The 12,684-nt window shown below is 60.4% G+C and overlaps 1 protein-coding gene across 1 annotated transcript in view; it reads left to right on the forward strand.

Moving 5' to 3' along the window:
* Positions 1-12,684, forward strand: part of SYT7 (synaptotagmin 7) — a gene marked incomplete at both ends in the record, with an annotated part of 61,577 nt that overhangs the window by 36,453 nt on the left and 12,440 nt on the right. The window contains 3 exons of the mRNA XM_079707737.1: positions 141-365; positions 3,760-4,128; positions 8,133-8,255. Coding sequence (XP_079563863.1) covers positions 141-365; positions 3,760-4,128; positions 8,133-8,255 — 717 coding nt within the window. The remainder of the gene's footprint in view (positions 1-140; positions 366-3,759; positions 4,129-8,132; positions 8,256-12,684) is intronic.

A 12,684-nucleotide genomic window follows, 5' to 3' on the forward strand; every position in this document is an offset into this window, starting at 1 on the left:
CTGTCTCTTTCTTCCTTTTATCTGTCGTTGTTTTTCCCCCTCTTACCACCCCATCCCCACCCCCACGTGTGGCCTGCCCTCTGTCCCCCTACCGCCACCCCCGGTGCCCCTCTGGACCGGCTGCCTCGTGGTGCCTCCAGTGGCACCCTCCTGGCTGGCGCCAAAGTGGCCGCCGCTGCGGGGCTGGCAGTGGAGCGGGAAGGCCGGCTGGGGGAGAAGCTGGCGCCGGTGCCGCCACCCGGAGAGGACGCCTTGAGAAGCGGCAGCGCTGCCCCCAGCGAGCCGGGCAGCGGTGGCAAGGCGGGGAGAGGCCGCTGGCGGATGGTGCAGAGCCACCTGGCCGCCGGGAAGCTCAACTTGTCCAAGTGAGTGATGGCCCCACGGCCGGCAGAGCCGTGAGCTCAGGCCTGCCCCCGCCAGTGTGGACAGCAGGACCCCTGGCATGCCCGCTGCTGCCCCCAGAGGTGCCGTCCTCGGCCCCTGGCTCATCTCATCCCTTCACGAGACTCCCATCATCCTTGCCATCGGGCACGACTAACTCAGCCATGCACTGTGCATCTCAGCCTCCGGCTGCTGCCCCATCAGTTTCTTTCTTTGCCAGTGACCAGGTCATTCCATTTTCTGCCCCCAGGGCAGCTTCATTTCAGTCCTTGGGTCATCCCATCCTCTTTGATTGGCCTCTCCATCTCAGCCTCCATGGGCATCAGGCTGCTGTTGTTAGCCATTGGACCATCCATCCCTGGGGAGCTGGCCCGCTCTCAGCCTGTTTTCTGCCACTCATCTGCCACCGGGCTTTCCCTCTTGCAGCCAGCAGATGGCTCTAGACCCAGGGGTTAAGCCATTTCATTTTGACTATCAGGCGACTCCATTGGCTTGTCCCAGTCTTGCTTGCACCGTGACACCATCTGTTCCACAGGGCAACCCTGAGCAGCCGGGATGTCCCCATTGGCTCATCCTCATCTCGGCCATCCCCATTGGCTGTCCCAGTCTTGGTCAGTGAGCGGTCCCTCTCTCAGCTGTTGGGATCGTGTGTTCTTGGAGGTTGGGTTGTTGAGCCCTAGCTAACTTCTCTTTTCTGACAAAGGTGGTCTGGACATCAGACAGAAGAGCTGTTTCCTTTTTAATAACTGTCTGAGCTGGCCAAACAGTCAGTCCCTCCCTGGGAGCAGCAGACATAGGGTTGGCTCCTGTTCTCAGCAGACAATATGTTCTCCCCTCCCACCATGGGGCAGCCTTATTCTCATCTTGGCTCTTAGAACCTTCCATTTCCCCATAGCTGAGCCTTCCGTGCTCTAAATCCTTTGAACTATGGCCGTTCTCACCCATTGGGATATAGGTTCCATTTTCAGCTTTTAGAACTGCCTCATTCCCAGCTAATGGAGCAGCCTCTCACTTAGAAGGCCAACAGCCCTGACCCCTTCTTAGCGGCTGGGCTGGTTCTCTTTAGGAAGCCTGTGTTCCCCGCCATTGGGACCACCGAGGGCCACCATGCTGAGACCTCATTTGCTTGTTGGCCTGAGGGAGCACGAGCGGATTTCTCCCTGACACTGAGCCTCCGGAGAACCCCAGAGGGAAGCCCCACACCCCCTCAGAGAGCCAGGCCCGGTGCCCCACCCACGCCAGGTGGCTTTGGCCACAGACTCCAGGCTGGCTGAGGCCTCCCCGCCATCCACTGGCTCCAGGCCTGGAGGAACCAATTTTACTTTCCTGTGACTGAGAGGTTGTAAGTTGGACTAATTTGGGATGTGACAGAAAACCAAAATGAGGTCAAGCACGGAGGAGGAGGCGGCCACCCAAGTGCCATCCACCCGCTTCCTCGGCCTGACCCCCGGGAGCTGTGGGCCTCCTTGGCCAGCCAGGCCTGCGCCTGCCTCTGGTGGTCGCCCTGATTCCAGGCCTGAGCCAGGCAAGGCTGCTGCTCCTTCCAAGACCCCAGCTAAAGCCCTGTTTTGCTGTTCTCTCTTTCTTCCTTCCTTCTTTTCTTTTCTTTTCTTTTCTTTTCTTTCTTTCTTTCTTTTTCTCTTTACTATTCTCTGACTTTCTCTCCCTCTTTTGCTCTCACTCTTCTTCTCTCTTTCTCTCTCTCAGCACACAGGGGCAGCCTAACTGTTGTCCTTTTGATTCCCAGGATAGGCTCAGGGGGTGAGCCAGGCTGAGGTCTGGTTGCAGTGGTGAAAGTGGCTCCAAGGGCCCTGGGGCCTCCCTCAGGCAGCTCGGGGGTATGACGGCTACCCTGTGGCTCTAGACCAGGAGGTGGCAAGCCATCTCTATAAAAGGCCTGATAGGGAAGAGGCTTTGCAAGTCACATAGTCTCTCTTATGACTACTCAACCCCAGCCTTGTAGCCCCAAAACAGCCACAGACAGGATGTAAATTAATGACAGTGGCTGTATTCCAGTAAAACTTTATTTACAAAAACAAGTGGCGGGCCAGATTTGGCCCACAGGCTATAGCTTGCCAACCCCTGCCCTAGACAACTGGAATGGAAGATGGAGGGAAGGAACAGAAGAAGTGGAGGTTGGGCCCTCTGAGGCTGTGGCCCTGCATGCGCTGAAATCTCTGGCCAGGAGACAAAGCAGACAGGTTGCCTGGGGAGGCCAGGGGTCTCTGACTCCTTCTATCTCCACCTCCTGAGACATTTGCAGCTTCCACTGGCAAGGGAGCATGCTTCCCTGGGCCTGACCTCATTGGTCCCCGTGGCAACTGTGTGATGGAGGCAACTCAGGAATCTTTACCCCGTTTTACAGAAGGGGAGACTGAGAGGTGAACTCCCTTTTCCAAAGTCCCACAGTTAAGAAGCGGCAGAGATGGGCTTTGAACCCTGGGTCTCTCTGACCCCAGACCACCTCTGATGAGCTGTGTCCTGTCTCCTGTCTGTCCTTGCCCTGTTCCCAGCGTGTTTTAGAGATCCTGGTGGCCCATGAGGCAGGTGCACAGAGGACATGATAATTACCCTGTTCTTTGTCAGAACCATGGTAAAGTGGCCAGCCAGGTGGTTTCCCTGCGTCCCCTCCTCTGACTGGGAGTCATTCCCAAGATCCCGGGAATTGACACTAAGCCTCAGAAACAAGGAACCCCAGAAGGAGGGCAAAGATCTGCGCCAGAGCCTGAACCCTAAGTCAGCGCCAGCCACAGGGCAGAGGTCCGGGAGCCCGAGGACGCGCCCCAGCGTCTGAGGACCAAGCATGAGAATCGTTGGCTTCCGCTGACTCACCATGCATTACTAGGCCAGCTCTGGGCTGGCCTGGATTTCCTCGCGTCCCCAGACGCCAGTAGTACTTAGAACGCAGAGGCAGACTTTCCCGGGGTCCCCCAGTGAGACAGCGGGAGGGGGTGGCCCAGCTCCCTCCACCCCCTCCCAGGCCAACATGACAGGCAGCCGCAGGGCCCTGGGACCTACCTTCACCACGCAGCCTCCGCAGCTCCCGCGGCCCCACCCAGACCATCAGACAGGAGGTATCGGGCACTAGCTGAGCCAGGGCCAGGGCCAGGGCGGGCGCGGGGGGGTGGGGGGCGGGTCTGCTGGGCGGGGCCGGCCTGGGGGCCTCAGGGTGGGCTCGGGGCTCCGCAGCTGCCTGGCTGAGGGGGTGGCAGCGGCGACGGCAGTGGCGACAACTCCGATGGAGGCCCGGCAAGGGCCGGGGCCGGCAGAGCGCGCCCCATACTGGGGCCTCCTCGTCCTGGCTCTAGGCTTCTTTCTCCTCCACTGTGATCCCTTCACCTGCTTCTCCTTTCTCTCCTCTCCTCCACCCGCCCCAAGTTTCGAGGACTCCACCCTGTCCACGACCACTACCCTTGAGTCTATCCCCAGCTCCACGGGAGAGCCGAAATGCCAGCGACCCTGCACTCTGATGCGGCAGCAGAGCCTGCAGCAGCCGCTGAGCCAGCACCAGCGGGGCCGGCAGACCAGCCAGCCCACCACCAGCCAGAGCCTGGGCCAGCTGCAGGCCCACGCGGCCTCCGTGCCGGGCCCCAACTCTCGGGCCTACGGCCGGGGCCAGGCTCGGCAGGGCTCCTCGGCCGGCTCCAAGTACCGGCCGGCCGGCGGCCGCAGCCGCTCCAACCCAGGCAGCTGGGACCACGTGGTGGGGCAGATTCGAAACCGAGGCTTGGACATGAAATCCTTCCTGTAAGTCCCCCCCATGAGTGGCCCGGCCCCCCACCCCCCGCTCCCCGACCCAGCCTCTTTCCTCCCTGCCTCCTTGGGAGTGGCTGGCCCAGAACGATCTTAGCCCTCCATCTCCGAGGCAGGGTGCCCAGCAGACTCCGCTGCCCCCTCCCCAGCCTCCTGTGGCTTGCGGCTCGTGCCTAAAGCCCCCCCGTGGAAGGACTTGTATCTGAGCCACCCCTCTGAGGACTCCAGCCCCGCTCAGTGCCCCCAGGGCTTGGAGAAGTTCCTCCCTGAAGTCAGTGGAGACACTAGGAGATGTTGCTGAGGTCCCCGCGTCTGTCTCTCCCCTTCCCGGCCAGTCCCAGGCTCGCCTGGCCTCCCTCCCCTCCCTGCTCTCCTGTGACCTCTCTCCTCCTCTCCTCCCAAACCTGGCCGCCTTCACTCCATCCGTCAGGCCTCGCCTCCTCCCCTCCAGTTTCCGTCTTCCCTGTAACCCAACTCTGCTCATCTTCCTGCCGCCACTTCCTCCCTCCCACTTCCCCTGTCCCTGCTGTGGGCCCTGTCCTCTGCCTCTCTGACCTTCTGTAGCCACCTGCCCTCCAGCTCCCTCCCTGGCTCCCGCCATGACCCATTCCCTGAGGACAAACCTCGGATGTTCCCCCGAAGCTTTAGAAAACGTTTCTGAATCAGAGCCCTCTTTCGCGTGTACAGGTCAGAGAAGTAACAAGACACCATCGGTGTCTGGCCTTAGCCATTCCCCTCTGCTGTGTGCGTTACCCCAGCCCCCCACCGTGTGCCCCACGTGCCCCGCCCTCACTGGTAGAGCCCTGCCCAGGGTGCCCTCTCCCTAGTGTCCCTCTGGGCATCTACACTCACTCTCAGAGCCCAGGACAGGTCTGGGCTTCAGTCCCTGACATCACCTCCTTCCTCTGGCCTAACGTGACCTTCCTTCCAGGCTCTGGGGATTATTCTGATCACCCAGGTCTTTCCTGGGAGCACTTTTCACGGAGCAGGAGACCAGCACACTAAGCCTGGGAGAGGAGAAAGGGAGGAGGAAGGGGAAGGCCAAGGTCAAGGCCCAGCTCATTGGCAAGATGTGGGGATTCTGAAGGCAAACAAGTCCTCAGAGCATCCTGCCTCTCTGGCTGAGACCCCAGCCCGAAAGGGTGGTCAGGAGTGCTGCCCCTGGAAGGAGCACCCCAATGGAAGACACCCCACCACGCCAGCTTCCCATACCCGTGCAAGTGGCCTGTGGCCCTGGCCAGGCAGGACATGCTGCCTGTGACTCTACTTGGCAAAACCGGGCAGCGCGTCTGTTGGGGCTTTCCCCCAGCCAAGGACCCTTGGGAATCCAGCTGGATGCCTGCATGAGACAAGATGCCCAGCAGAGCCTCCTGGCCTCCAGGTGGCGGTTTGTCCTGGGACGGATGCCGTGGCACCAGCGTGGATTAGGAGAGTGGTGGACATTGGTTCTGCTGTGCCTTGAACAGAGCTGAGAACCAGCCAGAAGCCTGCAACCCTCTGCTCCTCCTGACTGCAGGCTGCTCTCTGCACAGCCATCCTCCTGCCTTGCATTCTAGCAGCCATCACATGGGGGCAAGGGCTATGCCTGGGCTCTGGGAAGAAAAGAACCAGGGGCAGGAAAGCCCCAGGGTACCCACTCTTCCCCGCCTCTCTAGCTGGCGAAGATTTGATAGCATCACTCACGTGCCAGCATCTTTGTCTGCGCTTCTTCTGCCCACCGCAGCTTTCGTGCCCCTCACCTGCTGGCCACCTCCAGAGCTCTCCTCATGCCCCTACCTCTTCCACCTGTAGTCCCTCACAGCAGGGGTCAGCAAACTTTTTCTGTAAAGGACCAGATTCTAAACAATTTAGGCTCTGAGGGACACACGTGGTCTCAATCACATTTTTTTTTAAACAATCCTTTAAAAAGGTACAAACCATTCTTAGCTTGTGGGCTGTACAAAATCAGGCCACCAGCTGTAGTTTGCCGGCCCCTGACCCCCGCCTTACAGTTTAGCTGGCATGCTTCTGACGTCCTCCTCTTGCCCCAAATGCTGGTGGCCCAGGTAGAGAGTCAGGGTGAGAAGGCTAGCCAGGGCCCCCCGAGATCCCACCCCCACCCCTTGCAGGGAGAAGGCATTCCTCCTGCTTCGTGGGTGTGACTCCTCTCAACACCACTAGCTTCTCCCCCAAATCTCCACCTCGTGCCCTTCATTCTCGCCCCTGCGCCCCGTGATGCCACGGAGAACGACAAATCGGCAACTCATGCAGAGGAGCCGTTTTGTTTTTAAGCAGAGCAAAAGGAGTATCCAAAAAATGCATTAACCAGGGAAAAACAGGTTGTTTTCGTCGGGTTTGCCTTCCCCCAGCACAGCCAGCTCCCTAGGAGCCAAATGGAATTTTACCAACTCTGAAACAGTACCGGTGGGCAGGGAACAAAGAAAATGAGGATTCGTCCTGAGGGAAGGGGGGAGTTGTTTCCCAAAAGTTAGATGCCGCTGCAAGTGTCAGCCTGGAGCAACCGTGCCCGGGACAAAGATGCAAAGACAAAGAAGGCAGCGTCCACCTAGCTTCGGACCCCACGGCCATCTCCCATTTTCCAAGACCCCCGGACCCCCGCCCCTCCCCTCGGTTATCATTTCTCACTGGTAGAGTTCCCTTTTTGACAACTTCTCTGGAAAACAGCCATAGCTAGCGGTTCCTCTCTGAACCTCGCCCTCTTGGATGGTGGTTGAAGTCGCAGACTTCCTAACCCAGGATCTCCCACCCTCCAGAACCTTCCATCAGGTTTACCATCTTTCCCTTGGCCCTTCCTGAGACATGCTTTCATGTCTGCCCCATCTAAGCATCCCTCTCCCCTTGTTCAGATGAGAGCTCAACACTGGAGGAGCCCAGCAAAGCACCCAGAAGACACCCACGAACTCAGATGGTTTTGAGAGGCAGAGGGTCACTCTTCACCCCCGGAAAGTGCAGGCAGCCCTGCAGTTGCCCAGCGGTTCCCTGAGAGAGCCTCACACTAAAGATGTCTCATCTTGACCTCTGGCCACACACTGCTGCCCGCATGGCGACTCCATGTCCACCTGGACTGAGCCTCCCTCAGAGCAGGACCCCTCCAGCCTCCTCCAGACTGTCCTCACCACAGACACAGGCTACCTCGAGTCCTGCCGGGACGTCTCCAGACTTTGCCAGCTTCCTGCACTTTCTCTCTCTCCGCCTTTGCCTTTTGATGACTTCTGGACTGCTCCTCTAAGGAGAGGCCCCTGAACTGGCCCCCAAAACCTCTGTGGTTACTCCCCGGATCTCCAGGAAGGTGGACGCAGGAGGAGGCCCGCGACGGCCAGCACGCCCTACGCCAGAAGAGGCTCGCATTCTCCTCCAATGGGCCGTGTGTCCAGGGACCTGGGGGAGGGAGCTCCTGAGACCCCCGTCCTGGCATCAAGCACACCTGGCTGACCAAAGGACCCAGAGATGTCTTTATGAGGGGCTTAACTGGGTGCAGTGCCCATTGGATTTCCAAGCCTTCTGAGAACCTCCCGCCTGGGAGCCCACCCGCGCGGTCCCCAAGCAAGATGGCAGCACAGCCCTCCCTCTCCTCCCAGGGGCCCAGATGGTCTGAGCCAGTAGCCTCTGGCCTGTGTTCAGCCGGAGGTGAACCAACCTTGGAAAGGGACCATGTCCCAGGGCCTGGGCTCCACTCTCCGCAGCCTTCCCCGCGTGTTTCCTGGGGACGTCCCGGTCGCACGCCACCTCGCAGGCCTCTGCCCAGCCCCTTCCCCATGGCTAGCTGGGTCTCAGGCCGTGGACACCTCCCCTCTGTCCCCTGCCGCCTCCTGCTCTATTCTACAACTGTTGACAGTGCTGAAGTTTGGTTTCTCTTCTGCAGGGCCAGTTTCTTACGCTTGTTTCTTCTCTCTCTTTGTCTCTGTCTCTGTCTCTGTCTCTCTCTCCTTCCCCTCCCCGCCTCCGCCCCTGGGGCCGCCTCCTTTCACCCTGGCTGGTGGGCTGCCCACCCCTGGCAGGGAAGGCCGGATGGTGGTGCTATCCTTGGTCTTAGGGCTTTCGGAACAGGATGACTTTGCCAATATCCCTGACCTGCAAAACCCAGGAACCCAGCAGAACCAGAACGCTCAGGGGGACAAGAGGTACGAGCACAGGCGAGGGCCTGCGGCGGCGGCGGCAGAGAAGGAGGCGTGGAGAGGCCACCAGCCTCGACCGCCGGTCGCTGGACGAGGCGGCGGCGCCTTCAGCGGATGCTGGAGCGGGAGGACAGCCCCCTCCCCAGCCGGTGCCCTCACACCTGCCACCCTGCTGGTGTCCCTCAGGTCTGAGGCCCGTGTGGCTGTCCTGGGACCATTCTGGATCAAGCCTGCTCCCCGGGCATGCCTGCCCTCGCCCGGAGCAAGCCAGCCTTTCTGCCCCATCTTCCCGCTTGGCTCCCCTCTGCTGCACCCTCATCTTTCATCTCTGCCCCACCCCGACCCAGAAATCCCAGTTTCTCCGGTGGTTGGTGGGCGGCGGGGATGTTAGGGAAGGGGCGCCAGCCTGTTCTCCCTCATCCCCGCCACCTCAACCTCCCTCTTGCCTGGAGGTCCCGCTGGGGTGATGGTCACACACACACACACCCCGCAGAGATGTGATACGGCTGCTCTCGGCTGATGGAAGGGGAGCCCCTGGTGGGGAGGGTCTGGGGCCTGGGAGAGGCCTGGTGACCAGAAAGGCAGCCCCTGAGCCCGAGGTACCAGGAGGAGGAAATGGGATAGGGGGTGGGGGGTGGGGGTGAGAGCAGCCGGCAGGGGCTGGTCAGGCCCTCTGTCACCGGGAGCCCTGCTGCTGGCCCTCAGGAGTAGCCTGTGTGGCCACAGCACAGGCTGAGCCGAGGCCTGGGCATTCAACCATCCATGGCCCTGGCCACCAGGAATGCAGGGAGGCATCTTCTGATGCTCCTGTTAGAAGCGCTCTCACGGGGAAGGGGACGGGGAAAGATCAGAGGTCCCAGGGTTCAGGCAGCATCACTAAGGTGGGATGATCCTGCACCTGGTCTGGCCGCTTTTTCCCACCTGGCCTTGGGCTGGGCCAGCCACACACCTGTGATCGTGGGAGGAGGGCTCATCACCTTGGTCAGGTGTACTTTTCATCAGAAAAGGCCTACAGGAGAGTGTGGGCTGGCAGCCAGGCTGCCTCCTTGTAGCTCTGCTACCAGAGCCTCGTTCTGCAACCTTGGGCAAGTCACAGCCCTTCTCTGGGCCTCTGCTTCCTCACCTGTCACATGAAGGATTGGACAGGGTGACCCCTTCGAGCTCGGACATGCTAAGCCTCTAATGAGGGAGCAGACCCTCGGACTGGGGCACTTGTCAGAGCCTGTCAGCCAGGCGGAGACCCTGACACTTGCTTATTAAGAGGCCTGAAGGTGCAGGAAGGGACTGTCCCGGGCTGCTGCCAGGGGCCTGTGTGTTAGACCGAGTTAGCTGACCTGCCTGTCCCTCTGGTGGCTTCTGGAAACCAACTCTCTTATTTCCTTCCCATCCCGAGTTCACAGTTGCATGTCTATGGTGGACAAAGCCAGAAGTCCCCAGAGAGTGGGAGGGGAGAGTGGAACCAGCTCTTTCACTCAGTGGTACAGATGGTGTCACACCCCGAGCCCGCGTCCTGGGGTGCGGGAGGAACGGAGTCTGCCACCTCCAGCCCACTGGAGCCACCGGGGTCCTGGCTTTCTGAGCTCGGGGCTCAGAGCTGGGCTGCAGGCGGGCCAGAGGGCCATGGGGAGAGGGCCAGGGACCATGGGCCAGAGGCTGCAGGAGCAGGGCTGGAGCCCTCTGAAAACCTGCTAAGGACCCCCTTGTCGAGAAAGGTGTGAAGCGTGAGGGAGCAGATGCAGGCTGGAAACGAGATTTCATGTCACCCGTGTGTTAACTAGCTGTGGCTCCATTTTCGCCCACAGCCTATTTTTACCTCCTTGCCACTCAGGTCTCACTCCATATTTTAACACACTCACCCCTTCTGATCATTACATCAGTTGTCCCCTGCCTTCCTGGGAAGGGTGAGTGTGGAGCTGGAGGCCCTGGGCCCACGCCCCAGCCCAGCCCGACTTTCCCAGTGGACACAGGCCATTCCCACCCGGTCACGCCCACCCCATCCTGGAAGCTCATTTCTCGTGGCTCTTGGGGGGTTTCCCAGGTGATCGGCCACTGCAAGGGTGCTTCCTGCTCAGCGCTCTCCCCGTCCCCAAGCTTGGCATTAGCACCACCCACAAGGCGCTTTAAGGCTCCACCCCTCTGGGTTCCTGGCTGCATGAATCTTGGAATGGTGGGCTTGGGCCAGCTGTCCCTTGCTCCTCGGCTTCTGCCTCCAGACCCAGGGTCTGCCCTTCGGCCCCAGTGCCCCCTTCTCCACCCAGCTGACCCCTTGGCCGGATGTCACCGGGGTAACGGGTGGGTGGCCCTTGGCTGTTGTTGGGGAGGACGTTCTGCCCCCGAGGTCTATTAGCAGCAGGCTCCTGGGAGACAGGAGGGCCCTGGGAGGAGGAGTGGCCACTCCAGGTCCCAAGCAAAGTGGGGTGCATCTAGCAAGTCGCTGCCCCCCACTCCCAGGGTCCTTGGTGGACCTGAAGCCCCGCATCCAGGATCCCCCAAGCCCCTGGGCCTCAGCGCCGGGGCCCCAAGAACTTCAGAATGCTGCTGGGCCCAGGAGGGAGGGAAGGAGGCCAAGGCCGCCCTGGCTCCCACGCCCTGCTGTGCCCGTTCCACCTCGCCCATGCTGCCCTGCACCCATGCGCACCTCATGCTCTCAGCCACCCTCTCACCCTTGCTCCTTGGGATCCGAATGGTTTCCCCCGTGGCCCCACCCCCACTGGAGTCGGGGGCGGGGCCAGGCGGGACCTGGCCACCCCCACGCTGCCGTCGCTCCGAAGCCACCATGTTTCTTCTGTCCCAGTGTGTGTCCCCCGCCTCCTCTCTGCCTCTACTCTCCTCGTCCCCTCGTCCACCCCGCAGCCTCTTCACTCGCCTCCGACTAACCTTTCTCGGCCTCTCTCTCTCTCCTTCCCTCCCCGTCTCCTTCCTCCCATCTGCTCCTCACAGGGATGTCCCTGGGCCAGTGACGGGCCCTCCGCCTCTCCCTCTGCCTCTGTGCTCCTGTCTCTCTGTCTCCTTCTGTCCCGTGACCTCCGATAGCTTCAGTGGTGCTGACCATCTCTTCCCAGGCTGCTTTGCAGCTGTGCTGACGCTGTGGTGTGGCCAGAATAACTCCGACTTTCTCATACCTTCAGCAGTCAATCTCGGCTCTCTCCTCCTCTCCCACTCTATTTTTAACCTGACTTTACCTCTCCAGCTATTTCAGTCTCCTCCTCCTCCCCGTGCCCGTCTGTGTGAGCACATGTCCATGTGTGTATATGTGCGCGTGCTCTGCTCTGGCCGCACCTCTGGGAGGGCGCCCCGCGCCTCCCGGGTGGGGTGGGGCGTTTCCGTGTCGTCCAGGCAAGGCCAGGCCCTCACAGCAGGTGCGCCGTGCCTCTGATTCTCAGAGTGTCTGTCCCTGAAACCGCTCCCTGCTTTTTTGTTTCAGCGTTTCCCAATTCACACGCGCACCTTGGCATGCTGGGGCCTCCCTGAACGTGTGTCCTCTCAGGATCTAAGTGCGCACATCGCTCTATGTCTGTCATCTTGCTGCTCTGGTTGACCTGCCTGGTTGCCCCTGCCATTCTCTCCCTGTTGCCCTGGGTGTCTGTCAGGCTTGTGTGCACTCGTGTGTGTGTGTGTGTGTGTGTGTGTGTGTGCGCGCGCGCGTGCATACACCCTGCTGTTGGGTCCTGATGTCTCTCCTCCAGGGCCTGGCATATCCTGCGCATGTCTGTCTGCCTGTCGTAGTCAACCGTGTGCTGGCGGCTGGTCCATTCCGAGGGCCACGGCTTGTGTCCAGCCTGTGTGTGTCTCTGAGTCTGTGGCTCTGGTACTCTCGAAGCTGTTCTATTGTAGCCCATCCTGAGCCCTGTGCTCTCCATCAGCCCGTCTTCCTCGCTGCCTGCCCCCATCTCTCCTCCTCATGGGGTGTTCCAGCCTGGTCCCTGGGCAGGCTTTTAATGCCCCCTTCCTGAACCCCAGCTAGACGGAGACTGGGCTCACCACCCAGCCCCTGGGCCAGAGAGCCCAGCTTGCTGGGGACAGCGTGGAGCCGGGGTGCACACAGCGCCTGTAGTGGAGCTGTCAGATCTTGGGTTTTTCAGTGGGACCCTGTCTTTCTCTGACCCTGGGCGAGAGCCTTATCAAATGTGTAGTCCTCAGAGTGGGAGAAGGGTCGGGTTTGGGCAAGGGAATGTAGATTTGCCCTGTCCAATAGGTGGCTATTTAAATCTAAATTCGTTTAAGTCAAACAAACGTGAAAATTCAGTTCTCAGTCATACTGGCCACATTTCAAATGCTCAATCACCATGGGTGGACATAGAAAGTTCTATTGGACAGAGCTGTGCGGACAGTGGTCCTGAGCTCACGTGGTCAGTCTCGTGTCTAAAGGGCACCCGTGTTCCCGCTGAGCCTGAACAAACAGGTGGGGCCTCCAGGAGACAGGTGCTCTGGGCGT

This window comes from Hyperoodon ampullatus (assembly GCF_949752795.1).
Source record: "Hyperoodon ampullatus genome assembly, chromosome: 7".
Lineage (NCBI taxonomy): Eukaryota > Metazoa > Chordata > Mammalia > Artiodactyla > Ziphiidae > Hyperoodon > Hyperoodon ampullatus.